At 44.9% G+C, this 15,023-nt stretch overlaps 1 protein-coding gene across 8 annotated transcripts in view; it reads left to right on the top strand.

Annotated features, from left to right (window-relative positions):
• The window catches only part of Gpatch2l (G-patch domain containing 2 like), a 49,376-nt gene extending 34,610 nt beyond the window's left edge, over positions 1-14,766 (top strand). For 4 of the 8 annotated variants that reach the window (XM_052185362.1, XM_052185360.1, XM_052185361.1 and 1 more), the window contains 2 exons: positions 4,320-4,411; positions 11,843-14,766. In XM_052185362.1, the coding sequence (XP_052041322.1) occupies positions 4,320-4,411; positions 11,843-11,994 (244 nt within the window). In that variant the 3' untranslated portion in view covers positions 11,995-14,766. The remainder of the gene's footprint in view (positions 1-4,319; positions 4,412-11,842) is intronic. The other 4 variants (XR_007978326.1, XR_007978325.1, XM_052185365.1 and 1 more) reach the window with 2 other exon arrangements.
• Positions 14,767-15,023: the final 257 nt, after the last annotated feature.

Below are 15,023 nucleotides of genomic sequence, written 5' to 3'. Positions count from 1 at the left end.
GCTGGGAGGCTCCTTGCCCAGCATGTGTGGTCTGTAGCAGGATCAAGTACACACTGCTCTCCTTCTCTGGTTAAGTCTAAGTCTTCTGCCTTGCCTGAGAGCGAGGCTCTAAGGCTGATGAGCAGACTCGCCCTTCTTCTCCCTGGGAGCTGGGTTTGTTGTTGATATTTTGTGAGAGCTGCCTGGGACTGTCATAGTGAAAGGACTTACACTGAGAAGCAGCACATTAAAGAAAGGCCAGGAATCGGATCCCTGCAAGTGACGATGTGGGTGGGAGCTCAGTGTCTTTATATTTGTCTTCCTTTAAATATATTTATGTCCACTTTTGAATTATTGCGGGATATACAATCAGAACTACTTGGGTAGGAAGCAGAAGGCTCAACAGTTGTCTGTCTACTTGCCAGCATCTCTGGAGTAACCTGAGCTCCCAGAAATGAGCACAGCAGGCTCCCCTTTTGGTCTCCTTGTTCCAGGCACCCAGGTCCTTCTCAGGTTTGTCCTGGGTCCTTGTCCTTCTTTGTCCTTGTCAGGTTCTCCCCAAGCAAGCAGACCTCAGTTCTGGTGTGCTCCTAAGAGAGGGACTGTTTCTCCTCAAATCCCAGCAAGGAAAGGACATAGAACAAAGCCCCTCCCATGTGTTCAGCCTGCTTCCTCTGGCATGGCACTCCAGCCTGGAGCTTGGTGGGCACACACGCACGCACGCACGCATGCACGCACATGTATCCTGAGATTTAGGGATGCATGTGCCTTCTCTTTTTGATGTTCCAGTCTCTATTACATATGTCTGTTTCTAGAAAAGCCATGAAGCTGCAGGTCAGACTTGGTTGGAAGACTTGTAACAGCAGAGGTGGTCGCTCATCACACTATTCTTAGTGCTTAGTGCTATAGTAGGACATAGGCTACTATATAGTAGCACATAGTAGGTGTTCACCTAGAGCTTAGAGAATGATAGAAGATGCAAACAAAATGAACTTTTACAATCAAGTAAAATGATCAGCTAATGGTTTTTTTTGGGGGGGGGGGGGCTTGATTCGCTTAGGAATCCTGCAGTTCTTTCCCCTCAGTAACTAGAGAGTTCCAAAAGTTGAAGGAATTAGAACGTCCCAGGAAGCTGTTAGAGGTAGGAGTAGAAATAAACCTTGAGAAAGGATGAGCGTAGGTGGGGGGATTGTCTAGTTGAGGAGCAGCTGACCCTCAAGTCTCTGCTTAGTGTGGCTCACCAGGGTCAGCGTCGGAGGGTGTGGGCTGCTCTGAGCTTGTAGTCCACCGCAGCCCCAGGGACGCACAGGGCACATGTTGGTGCGCCCTGCATGTGAGTAGCATCTATTCCATTTGCTAAAAGAGGTGTTTCTATAACTGCTGTGTTTTAAAGTGGTTAAATTTTTAGCATTTTGATACATAACAAATTCAATTTTTACTTAAAACGTATTTCTTGAAAGTGTGTGGTAAGTATTCTAGAGTACATACATGAAGAAGTTGATAATCTGGGCCTTTAACCGTATTACAGACATGAACCAAAACTTGCAAAGCATGGCAAGTGATGGATGTGATATAAATAAACGCCGCTTATCCTATTTTTCTTCTGTTAATTTTATGTGTGGTGGTTTTGCCGGCATGTAGTCTGTGCGCTGTGTATGTGCAGTGCCTGTGGAGCCTCAAGAGGGCACTGGAGTGACAGTGTCTGTAAGCTACTAAATGGGTGCTGGGAATCAAAGCTGGGTCCTCTGTAAGAGCAGCCGGTGTGCTTGATCAGCAGGGCATCTCTCCAGCCCTGTAAATGCTGCTTTTACAGTAATGTGGGTTTGTGTTGGCTTTGTCTTTTGTACTATCCTTTGAAAAAGATTTAAAAAGTAAATCTTGGCAGGAAGAAACCCAGAATCCCCTGTACCTCTCTCTCCAGTCCCTCTCTCCGTTTGCTATTGTCCTGATCTAAGAACTGCTCCCAGCACTTATTCTGAGAAGGACATCAGTGGTTTTTTGTTTTTTGGTAAGCTTACAGTGAAGAGGAAAGTGGTTAATACACACCCAAAGTCTCTGGCTGAGTGTGCCCAGATTAGGGAAAACACAGGTAGTTAGGGTTCTGATCAGTGTGATTAGGGCCCTTGTGTAGAAAGGTGCGGTTCTGATCTCTGGATCAGGAACACTTCTGTACTGCTTTTCTGCCCAAGTCTTGGTATCAAAGTGTCCCTCGGTCCAGACAGAAGTCCTGTGTGCTTTTGGTGCTCAGTCACCTACGTTTATTAAGTCAGCATGCTGGTTTAAAGTGGATCTATGTAAGGTATAAGAAATCAGCTACTTTCATTACTTTTCCCATTTATTCAGAATTAATTGTTTCAGCTTTCAGAATTAACATCATGAAGTATATAACTGGAAGTTAACTCTTGCATGTACAGAGTGATCAGTAAAGATGATTTCAAAGGATTTTCTTTTTTTCCCTTTGTTTAGCTTTAGGGGGAAAAAGACCTTGCTATGTCGACCTGGAAGTCCAGTACCTGGCTATGTAGCCCAGGCTGGCCTTGAGCTCCTCCTGCCTGTCCTCTGAATGCTAAGACATCTAATGTGCGCGTGCGCACACATACACACACACACACACACATTGGATCCCCTGCAGATGGAAGTGCAGGCAGCTAAGCTACCTCCTGCGGGCTGGGACGGGAGCTTGGGTCCGCAGCCCTGAGTGCCCTCTCCAGCCCCACTCACCTGACTTTCTTTGTTTTTTTTCTTTTTTCTTTCTTCTTTTAAAATGGGTTATAGCTGTTTATTTTTTAATTGTGATAAAATATAAGTAATATAAAGTTTATAATTTTAACCTGCTTTTCAGGGTTCATTCATTTGTATGACCATTTGGATTTTAAAATTCTTCTTCCTGTAAGTCCTGGCTACCACAGACTTACTGAGGATCAGCGCTTGCCCTGTGCTCAGGATAGCAGATCATTGGATAATTATGAAAGAAGTGTAAATATGGTGCCTGCTTCAGGATCCCCATTGTAATCTCAAGGGGATTAGGCTCATTAGGAAGCATGGTATACGTTCTCCGGCCGGATAATGATTCCTGGCACGGAAGCCCTGCAGTATGGAGGGAAGCTTTGTGTAAAAGAGGCACTCAACTTAGTCAGCCTGCAGGGAAGGAGGAGCCGAGGAGCTCAGATATTACGGCTGACCCTGTGTTCAGTCTAACATTTTCTGGAGAATCTTGCTTTCCTAGCTTAGATTATTTAGGTATTTTATTTGTGAAATAAGTGGAAAATCCAACAGTTTAACACATTGATACATAATTTATATTTTTAAGGTCACAGAACCAAATATAAATATTATTTAACAAAAAGTTAAAACTTTTGACATAAAGAGTATTAGAAATCCCAATTATGATTGGGGTGCATGATATGAAGATTCACAAGGAACCAATAAAAAGTTTAAAAGAAGAAGGCAACGCAGATAATCAGGGCTAGAGAGTCGGTCGGCTCAGTGGTCAGAGCACTTGGAGCCCAGCCCCAGCCCCCACACGGTGGCTCACTGCTGTTTGTGACTCCAGTTCCAGGGGATCCCGAGCCCTCCTTCTCCATCCTCTACAGACGTCAGGCGCACATAGGATGTACATACATACTTATAGGCAAAACACTTGAACACATAAAATAAAACTTTTAAAAATCCAGATTATCCAGTAACAGTAGAGTTAAACTTTTTTTGTGGGTTTTTTCTTTTTAAGATTTTTTTTTTTTGGATGGTGGTATTGGTAGGTTTTTTTTGTTTTGTTTTGTTTTGTTTTGTTTTGTTTTGTTTTGTTTTGCTTTGCTTTGCTTTGCTTTCTTTGACTGGTTTTTGAGATACAGGTGCTCTGTGTAGCCCTGGCTGCCCTAGAACCTCACTCTATAGACCAGGCTGGCCTCAACTCAGGGATTCACCAGCTCTGCCTCAAGGGTGTTGAGCTTAATGGTGTGGAGCCCACTGCCAAGCAGGGGTTTAGAACTCTGTGTAGATGCCCCTGTTCACGGGTCACTGACACCCTGCAGTGCGTCATCATGTGGAAGGTGGCATCTCCTCAGTAAGGTCAGCCCGATAGCAGTTAAGAGTTTTCATGTGAAAGCATGGCGAAGCACACATGTGCTCTAGACTTGAATATCTGCTTCCCTGAGATCTGGGAAATAGTTGAGGGTGCCAAGTGTTGTGGGTTCTGAATAATTCTGAGCTTGTGTAGAGCTGCATGACGAGTGGCAGATGGCGCCTGCCTTGCTGCCCTTCCTCTGGACATGGTGCCTCCCAACAAGGACTGTGATGTTAACATCTCTCTTTTCCTCTTCTCTCTCTTCTCATTTCTGCAGGCAGGCAAGTGTGCACTGGGGACCATGTCCACGTGACATTAAAAGGAAACGGAAGCCTGTGGCCTCAGCATCTTTTTCTAGCCCTAGTCCAGGTGATTACATACAGTTGTCGTATGTAGAGCACTATTGTCTTCCAGATGCTAAGTTATGTATTTGGTATACCTTTCCCTGTGGTCTGTGTGATTAGGAATCTCTAATCCTGTAGTGGGGAACAATTAAAACAAGCACCTCCTCACCATAGACTCTGCGAATGGCAGGAGTCCCACGCTCCTGCCCAGCACCCACTGCTTCCAAGTATCCGGTAAAGCATGACTCCTAAACTTGAATAGTTAACAAAATATATTTATGTATATAAAACTCCCACTTACATAATGCCAATTTACAATGATAAAGTTTTATCCCAATATTTCTAACTTCTCCAAAACACCAGAAATATGTCTGAAGCTATCTGGATATTCTCATCTCCTTCTCTGCTCTGCTCGTCTAGTCCACCAAACTCTTCCCCTCTCTGCCCCTCACTTCCCTTAGCTTCTCCTCCTCCTCTCTCCCCTCCAATACCTGGCCTCTCACTGCCTCAGTGTGATGGATAGGAAATATCTTGCAGCATAGTCCTGTTTTATGTAAGAAGTTCGATGCTGACAGTAATTTCACAGGTCTCTCTGACAGTAGGGTCTGCTTTTTCCTCCTGTCACTGGGCGTTCTGGGCTCCTGTCAGCTATCCCAGTTGTCCGAGCCTCTGCAGCAGCTCGGTCAGCGGTCAGCAGTCAGCGGTCCTAGATGCCTTACTCTCTCTGTAAGAAATAATTTTTATTTTACATACTTGTGTGCCTGGTACCCTTGGAGGCCAGAAAATCCTAGGACTAGAGTAGATGATTATAAACCACCATATGGGTGCTGGAAATTGAATCTGGGTCCTTAGGAAGAACTACTATGCTATTATCCACTGACCCATCTCCCCTGTTACCCACTGACCCATCTCCCCTGTTACCCACTGACCCATCTCCCCTGTTACCCACTGACCCATCTCCCCTATTACCCACTGACCCATCTCCCCTATTACCCACTGACCCATCTCCCTAGTCCCTGTTGCTGTTGCCTCCCTTCCCTTCCCGTCCCCTCCCTTCCTGTCCCCTCCCTTCCTGTCCCCGTCCCCTGTCCCTCATCCCCCGTCCCCCATCCCATGCCCCGTCCTGTCCTTCTTTTTGGTATTTTGAGATAGGCTCTTACTATAGCTCTGGCTGTCCTTCAACTCACTACATAGACTGTAGACTAGGCTGGCCTTCACCACACAGGGACCCACCTGCCTCTGCCTCCTAAGTGCTGGGATCAAAGGTGTGCGCCACTTTGCCTGGACCTGTTTACCTTCTTCACTGGTGAACACAGTGCAGTGCACCTTCACTGACTGTGTGTAATGGCGTGCCCATTTTTACTCATCATGAAATTGTTAGAAGCCAAGATAGCAGCCATCTTTGGTAGGAAAGTGGCCAAGAGAGGACACAGAAAATTCTGGGGCTCTGGAAATGTTTTACATTACAGACTGGACAGGAGTGACATGGGTGTTTATGTATGTAAATGTTTTTAGCTTTACACTTAATATCTGTGTACTTTACCACCCATGTTAATGAGGTTTTGAATTTCAAGCCCTTCGTAAATTAGTTTCCCTAGATAAACTACAGGTCGAACGTCCCTAATTTAAAAAATCCAAACTCTGAAGCAATTCAAAATGTGAAAGCATTCCTTGGTGTCGCACACCTTTAATCCCAGCACTTGAGAGGCAGAGGCAGGGGGATCTCTGAATTCAAGGTCAGCCTGGTCTACAGAGTGAGTCCGAGACAGCCAGGGCTACACAGAGACAAACAAACAAAACCAAGAAACTTTTGACCCTGACATGCATGCATAAGTGGGAGTCTCTACCTGGCCTTGTATGATGGGCTGCAGTCAGAAGCAAGCGTGGTAACATCATACTCGTGCTTCTTTCAACTGTGAGGATGTTTGTACACAGACCTACACCAAAGCAGTTCTGTACCCAGACAGCTGGGGTCAAGTGGACTTAACTTGTGCTACACATCACATACTCTATCAGTTGTGAGCTGAGTGAGGACAGAAAGCAGGAAGTGTGCCCCCACCATGGCAGTAGGAGGGACTTTTCTCATGCGGACCTCTTTGAGCTTCTGTTTGCGGTGACTGTTGATCTGTGGCTCATCCTAAACAGTTATCTCAGGCCTGATGGTCATTGTGAATGGTGGTTGTGGTTTCCACCTGTCCAGGCTGTGAGCTAGGCAGTTTGTCTACAGTAGTTGATTCAGCCTCTACCTCAGCTTTAAGGACCAATGCAGTTCTTACTATTCCCACTGACACATGCGAAAACTGAGGGGTAAGCTTAAGTCGTCCCCTGAAGGCAAGTGCTAGTAACTTACAGGGTCAGAGCACACATTTCCCTGACGCGCTAGATTTGCCCTTTAAACATTTCGGTGTCCTTTGTATGTATAATAGGATTGTTCCAGACTGTGAAATGCAGCTCACTCCTTGTCTCCCCTGCATTGTTTAAAGAATTTAAGTCTTTCCCCTTTAGTTTTTGTTCTTTTTTTTCCTCTCCTTAATACCTTGGTCCTATTTCTTGCTTTTAATTCCTCCCAACCCCCCAGTTCTGAGGATCAAACCTAGGCTAGCCCTCCTGTCCAGAGGCAAGTGCTGTACTGCCGAGCTACACCCCAGGCCAGCTTGAGCGCTTCCTGAGAACAGAACCATTGGGAAGAATTTACTCCACATTCAAAACAGCAAATGTAGTTAGTGCATTAAAGAAGACGTTAGCTGTGTCCCGTGGGGCTGACTCTTCTCCCCTAATTTGTTGGCCGAGCCCGGCTTCACCAAACACTTTCTTTCTTTCTTTTTTTTCTTTTTTTTTCTCCTCACAACCTGAGTGCCCCGTGGAGGTGAAGGACACAGCCTGAGCCTGTGCCATCAGTCAGGAGAACAAATGGGCGGCTCTGCCTACCATCGGGCCATCGCAGATCCCACCTCTTTTATAGAAATGAGTGATGAAGAGAGGCGCGTCCTGCCTTGCCGCTGTATTAATACACATCAGGGGCCAGCTCCTGGCACTAAATCACACAGCTGCCCACATCTGTTATCAGCGCCTCACCCGGGTGACGAACAAGGCTGCAGATAGAGGCTTCCTTGTGTCATTCTTTATAGGATTTTCCTAAAAGAATAAATAGCTCAGATCTCTGCCAACACTCTCCCTGTCACCGTGATGAATTCAGCTTCTTCCTTAAGCATGTAGCCACAAATCTCTGCCCTTCCCCCACCCGTAGAAAGTTTTGGGTTGAAATTGACTAAATTTAAAGATCTTAGTACAGCTAGAAGGGTGAAGAAAGGAAGGGGCACCTAAGGCCTCCTTGTTTTGCTTGTGTGTTTGTTTTAATAGTACAAGGGTGGGAAGGGACCCTCTGGGTCATTAAGTCGATCCTTTTGGGACTAGAGCACTGTTGTTTTCTTCTCTTTGTCTCTGCTTCCCTTCCCTCCCTGACTTTATAGCAGGTAGAGGTTTAATGCGGAGCTGTCTCCTGGATCCTAGTGAGTAAACATGCAGGCCTTGTCTAAGCCTGGTACCCAGGCTGTAACTGCATGCTGGCTCAAACTGTACTAGGCACTTAGAAAAATGTATTGGGGGGGTGGGAGTAGGAAAAACTGTTTTCTTCAAAACTTGCCAGTCACTCAGTGGCTGTGAGAAATGTAAGGCACCCAGGCTTACACTGACTGAGCTGTGCTACTTGAAGTGATTTTCATCAGAACCCTTGACCTGCAAACCTTTTACCTTTAAAAGGTAAACCATGGTTTTTAGAATCGGGGAACTGGGGCCACTGGAGATTCTGCTTAGAGCCTGGCTAGTTTACTCTGTTCCTAAAGCCTTTCCCCAACCTTCCATTCCCTGGGATTGTGACTTTTATGATTATGATTATTATCATGAAAAAGCTGTTTGACATGTGATCTGTTAGTTGTACTGAGCGTCAAGCCAGCTGAGTGTTTGGAAAGGCGGGTGTTTTTAATCCACTGGTTCACTGATAACCCCCAATACCTAGCAAGGCATGAAGCACTGTAGCAGGCTTAGCAGGTAGGATTTATGAATAGACCAACGTTATCTTTTTTACTTTTATTAGCATTTATGAAGCTAATTTATGAAGTGCCACAGTGACATTTCACACATGTGGATAATACCCTTTGATCCCCGTCAGTCCCCATGACCATGTACTGCTCTCCCTCCTCTGTCCCTTTCCTTTCCTCTAAGCACTCCTGTACGTTCATAGATTCTCTTGGCTTTTATTATTTTTGTGATGTACACATAACATATGTATACTTATACATGTATATAAAACATACACACATATGTACAATCTATTGAATCCATTTAGTGTTGTTCATATGTACATGTTTTTAGGATTCCCTGTCTCAGCAGTAATTAATTTTCTGTAGCTCTTCATCTCTTGGTAGACCCTGTCTGATTTCTTTTCATGCTGGCATGTCACTTGATGATGTCACTGTCTAGGTCGTGTTTAGGCAGACATATTGTTGATCTTCTGTGGTGTGGCATCCCTCTCTCTTGGTCCTCGTGCTCTTGCAGTCCCCCACCACCACCACCACTTCCATCTTCTTGATGTTCTGTGTGCCTTAGATGTAGGTTAGATTGTACACAGTGACCAATACAACAAGACATCACCAGTGATGCCTAGTAGTTCTTACATCTTGGGAGTGACCAACAGCTGTCTGATTGGTCTTCTTTTGTTTAAAATTTTATGTATGAGTGCTCTGCTATGTGTATACCTGCATTCCAGAAGAGGGTGTCAGGTCCCTTTATAGATGGTTATAAGCCACCATGTGGGTGCTAGGAGTTGAACTCAGGACCTTCGGAAGAGCAGCCGATGGCTCTTAACTGCTGAGCCATCTCTCCAGCCCCATGTCTGATTGGTCTTAAGGCATGGTCAACAGGAAGGATTTTATGCCTGGTACTCTAAACCTAGTCAGCTACACATTATCAGTGAGGCCACAGAACCTAGAGGAAATCTTAAATCAGTATAATCTCTAACTGCATTCTTAAGACTTACCCTTAAGTGTAGCTTTCAATGAAGCTCTTTTTTGCAATAGCTGGAGACCATTACAGCTAGTTACAACTAACTGATCAGAATGTGAGAGAATTGAGCATAGGGTGCCAACCTCCAATTTATATATCTAAATACATTATTTTTAAGTTGAAACAATGTTCTCCAAGTTATTCTAACCCCTTGTCAAAGACCTAATGGCTATAAAGGATCATTGATGCATAGGCGTACAGAAACACAATGTGGCGGGTGTGTATGCATCATTCACCTTAGGCAAGGGCTCCCATTTTGCCCAGCAGCAGCTGTTTTCATACTTGTCTGTTGTCTTGTGTTTTAACCATCACTTGTTTTTTAACAGACCAGGTGCATCTTTAAAGATATTGCTAAAGAATATGTTGTCTGTTTTTTAGTGTTTCTGGGCCTCCTACAAAGGAATTCATATTGACAAGTTTCACCCAGTTCTGTTTCTGAGATTGATGCATGTTTTCTCGTACAAAATCCTTTTGTTTCTGACTGCCACGCACAGAGGATTACACTGTATAAGGAGGCCTGTGCCGCAGCTCAGTGTTCTTGATGGCCCTTAGATTATATCTTGTTTTATACTGTTGTGAAAACATTGTTCTGGGCGAGGATGGTGTAGACATTCTTCTGGGTTACTTTACACTCCTCTGATGGTGGCTTCGGAAATCAGACAACACTTGACAGAGACGAGGTCAGAGCCCTGAGCATTCCTGCTGGAACATCAAGTCTGCATCCTAGAGGAAAGCATGCAGTTCCTCAAGACGGTCGCCATGACACTGTCGCGAGACCTGCCAACTCTGCTTGGTTATGGCACCTAAAGAGTTAAAAGCAGGAAATTTAAAATGTTTAGAAAATGTTATCATGTTATGCACATGGCTGTTTTGCTTACTTGTATGTGCTGTATACATGCAAAACGCACAGAAACCAGATGTTGGATACTCAGAACTGGAGTGTTTATGATTGTGAGCCTCCATGTGGGTGCTGGGAATTGAACCCAAGTTCTCTGAAAAAGCAACCAGTGCTCTTGACTGCTGCGCCATATCTCCAGCCCCCAAAACATAGAGTCTCCTATATTGCTGTTCACAGCAGCATTGATCATAGCAGAACAGCCCAGATCTCCATGGCCAGGTGAATGAGCATCAAAATATGGTGTGTTCACACAGGGAGTGTCATTTAACTAAATTTGTCTGTGTGACCCACTATTAGAAATGTACCAAGGTTACCCACTTGGGTAGATTACTGGCTGGGAAAGGAAGATCTAAACTGTGCTGTCTGTTACTATGTCTCAGTGTGTTTTTATTCTTGGCAGAGTGAACACATGGGGGTGGGGTGGTCGGTCGTCATCTACTCAGACTTCACTTAGAAAGGTGAGGAAAGTGACAGTGTGACGGGATGCTGTTGGCATTCAGTGGGTGCGGTCCAGGGTGCTGAGTGTTGTGAGCACACAGCACCGCTCCGCACCAGCACTGATTACCCAGTCCAGAGTGTCTCATAAAACTTCTGTAAAGTAACTGTGCCTGATTCCCTTTATTTCCTTGTAACGCTATCATATTGGGGGTCCAGTGTGCCCAGAAAACCATAGGGCTTCCAGCCTAATATTTGAGTGTGAATTTCTACTTTTGATCTCTGTAGTTTAGTTTCCTGATCCATAAAATACGGATGACAGTGCCTACTTTGAAGAGTTTTTGTTAAGAAATTAGGTCATGCAGGTAATAAATGAATGAATGAATGAATGAATGAATGAATGAATGAATGAATGAATGCCACCGCTGTGATCCCAGCACTCGGGCACTGAGGCAAGAAGACCAGAGTTTGAAGCCATCGTGGGCTATTTTGTAAGATGTTATGTTTAAAAAGAAACACACACACACACACACACACACACACACACGCACGTAAGATGTTATATTTAAAAAGAAACACACACATACACACACACACACACTATCCCACATGGGGTGAGAGGGGAAGAGTGGGGTGGGGAGTCCTGAGAGTGCAGTGTCTAGCAGAGCAGTGCCTGGCACACGTATGCTCCATGGGTGACATGCTTTGGGTTTTTCTGTATTGTAAATTTGTTCTAAATGTTTTAAATGAAGAAAAAATTAACAGGTGAATAAGACATAAAATACAAAGATTAGCCTCCTCTTTCAAGATTTATTTATTTTATGTATGTGAGTACGCTGTAGCTGTCTTCAGACACACCAGAAGAGGGCATCGGATCCCATTACAGATGGTTGTAAGCCACCATGTGGCTGCTGGGAATTGAACTCAGGACCTCTGGAAGAGCAGTCAATGCTCTTAACCGCTGAGCCATCTCTCCATTTCCAGCCCCTAAGAAGCTGACTTCTAAGTGCCTCTTAGCCTGACTTCTTACACTAACTCATCTCCCCTTCTGTTGTGACGCAGTGCACCCAGATGTTCTGGAGCCGGCCATCCCAGCACAGAAGCCTCCTGACTCAGAGTGCTTGGACGGGACCTCTGCAGCAGAGAAAGCCACTGCCTTTCCTCCAGCCACATTTTTCAAAACACCACAGGAAAAGAGTTCTGGATGCAGCTAGAGCCCAGTAACCAATGGGTGTTGAAACTTCGTATTGTGCAGTCTTAGTGTTCTGATCGGCAGTCTTGGTCCTGATGCCACAAGGACCGATTCCTTCACACGCAGCAGTTGCTCTTTCTTTTAGGAAATGATATTTGGGGAATCTTTTTTGTAAAATATCAATTTTCTTTAAATGGGCGGGCTTCCTCTGCTGTATTCCTTCCTTTGTTGCTAGCCCACCATTCACTTCCAGCTGCCACCTTAGAGCTGCCTCTCCTTGGCAGGTGTCTCTCTGTTTTTGAAAATCTAGGAACAGCTTCTGCACACCTTCTGTGTAGAGCTTTTAACATCACTGATGAAGTCCTGAATGCGCAGCTAGTTGGAAACACATTCCTGGATGGAATTATGTCTATGCAGTAAGGCTGGTCGTGGGGCCTCAACTCACTCAGTGCCAGGAAGATACAGCAGCCACGATCTCAGTGTGGGGCCCACGGGAGACACCGGCAGGATGGCTTGGGAGCTTCTTCCCTTGCCTGCACATGGTCTGAGGGGATCGCCAGCAGCTCCATTGTAGCTGCCCTCATCCTCACGCTCAGTGCTCTCCTGACAGGGCGCAGAGGTCTGTGCAGAAGAGCGGATGACGCTCTTTCTGAGGCTTTATCTGAAGTGGGATTTCGTTGTTAGTGTTTCCTAGGTCAGTAAGCAGTGCTCAGCAGGAATTCCCGCTCTGTTATCTGTTGTGGTGCTGGTTGGCTGGGGCCATGGTGTAGATGTCTTCTTGACATGCCTCCTGTGTTTATGACTGCTCAGCCCAAAGTCGATGCTACTTTGTCAAGGTGAGGAGTGAGTGAGTGCCGGGCTGCAGGGGAAGAGCCACATTTCCCAACCGTGTCACCAGAGCACCTGTCATTCAGGGCGCTGCTTGATGGAGTGCTCTCTTTACATCAGCTGAGCATGCGCACTCTGAAACACACTGTAGCATTGTTAAATGCTCACTGCCTTGGTCATGTCGGAGAGAATAACCTCTCCTGAGGACAGGTGATCTAGTGCCTCCTTTTCCTAAAGCGTAATTCTCTCTCCCACACGGAGTGGAATCAGGTTCCCCTTGAGAGCTGCATTCATTTGGGAGGCTGCTCTGTGACTCCTTAGCAGTGAGGTAGGCAGGGGCCAGAATGGGAGTCTGTTTGCAAAGGGGAGCGTGAAGCACCATGTTTATAGATCTGTGGGTGGCTGAGACTGTGTCCGCTGAGCATAACAGTGGTAGAGGGGGTGCAGAGGGAGACCACAAGGTGAGAGGTATAACACCAAAACCTGTCCCCCAGAACCACCCTGGTTCTTACAAGGAGTGACTGACTGTCTTAGGGTGTCTCAGCCGCATCCGGAGAAGATAAGGGGTGTGGCACTGTTCTAGAGTTCAGAGATGAATGTGGTGCATGTGCCATCATGTTTCAGCAGTGGCCAATGGAACACATTTCTACTGTTCTGGGATGGGCTGAGGGAGAAATCTACTGACGATGCTTTTTAAATATTTCCAAACTGGTTCATGCAGACATTGGTTCTGATGACAGCTTGTGGAGACCTCCACAGTTAGGTGCAAAGGTCTTCCCATAGCTCTCTTTTGTGGTACATTGTGGTGCACTGCCTGGTTGTCCTCTTTTTTACCTGGGATTTAAAGTAGCTTCTACATACATATTTATTTATAATTTAAATATCTCTCCGAAGCCATGCCAATTTTCAGAGGTGAAGGCAGAGTTGCATGTTTTACTCCATCACACGAGTGAGCCCAAACTGAAACAACAGATGGACATACTGTTCTGCCCTGGTCATATAATCTGTTGTTTCTCATTGGTATCCCGAGTCAGCCTGAGGCCTACACCTATGAAGTGCTTTCATGACTGTTTATCATCTTTATTTGTCATGCATTTCTTCACATTTCTGAATACTTTTGACAGGGATCATCCAAGATTACAGCATCTACCTATAATGAATGGGAATAAAGTTATTTAACAAGAAAATAGAATATTAAGCACATAAATTCTAAAACAGGGTTGTAATTTATGGACATTATAAAGTGTAAATGCATGCTTTGGGAAGCCATGTATCCTGCTTATTTTCTGTTAACCAGCTTCGGGGCAAACTTTAGTATCAGTTGTATTTTAAACTTTACATTTAAAAAAATTTTTATGTCACAGTGGATAATGTCATAAATTAAGATCTGCTTTTCAAGGAGGGATGCAGTTTTGCAATCAAGTTTTGTTGTCAGTATTGAAGATCACCTGATAGACCTTAGAGATGGCCATTGATTGTGCTTGTGCATTTCATACCAGAATTACTGAAGCCAAGTGCCACGGCTCTGATGTCCACATTCTGATATAGCCTTATGGACTGACTACATGGATATTTCTCTGAATTTCATTGTTTTTTTGGTTTTTTTTTTCTATAGTGGACAAAAGTCACAATATCTACTTGCATGAAGTCCATTCACAAGATGTTAGCTTTACTGAGAAGTTTAAAGGGATCTGAGACTATTTTCAAATGCAGCATTTAAAGGAAGAACTTCATTTGTATCACCCGGGCAGCTCTTTGGTCAGAGCTGATGAGGAGAGGAGTCCAGTGCTCTTACATGGTGCTGCACTGGAGGGCAGAATGCAGGGTTCTGAGTGACGTGGTCAGGCACCTTGAGGTGGTTAGAAGTCAATTGCAATGAAAAAGTTCAGAGCATTGGCTCTTAAACAAGGCAGTTCTCACAGCAAATGACCCAAAGTAAATAAAGCGTCTTAACTTGTGGTGCTTATGAATGTGGTCTTTTATTAAGTAAAGCTCAATATAGAATGAGTAATTAATTACCAGTCCTGAAAAGATTGACTAAGCTTTACATTTGGGGATGAGAGACACTAAACACATCTGTTTGTCATCTATATCTATCATCTATCTATATCTACCTATTTATCCATCTAAGATTTCCTTCCATGATCTAGAAGGTTCTGCTGCATCTGAGTTGTCAATCACAGAAGCCACTCAGAGCTGAGAGTATTAAAGAGGAGCTGCCAG

Source organism: Apodemus sylvaticus, chromosome 6, assembly GCF_947179515.1.
Source record: "Apodemus sylvaticus chromosome 6, mApoSyl1.1, whole genome shotgun sequence".
Lineage (NCBI taxonomy): Eukaryota > Metazoa > Chordata > Mammalia > Rodentia > Muridae > Apodemus > Apodemus sylvaticus.
This window is presented reverse-complemented; position numbering and strand designations above follow the sequence as displayed.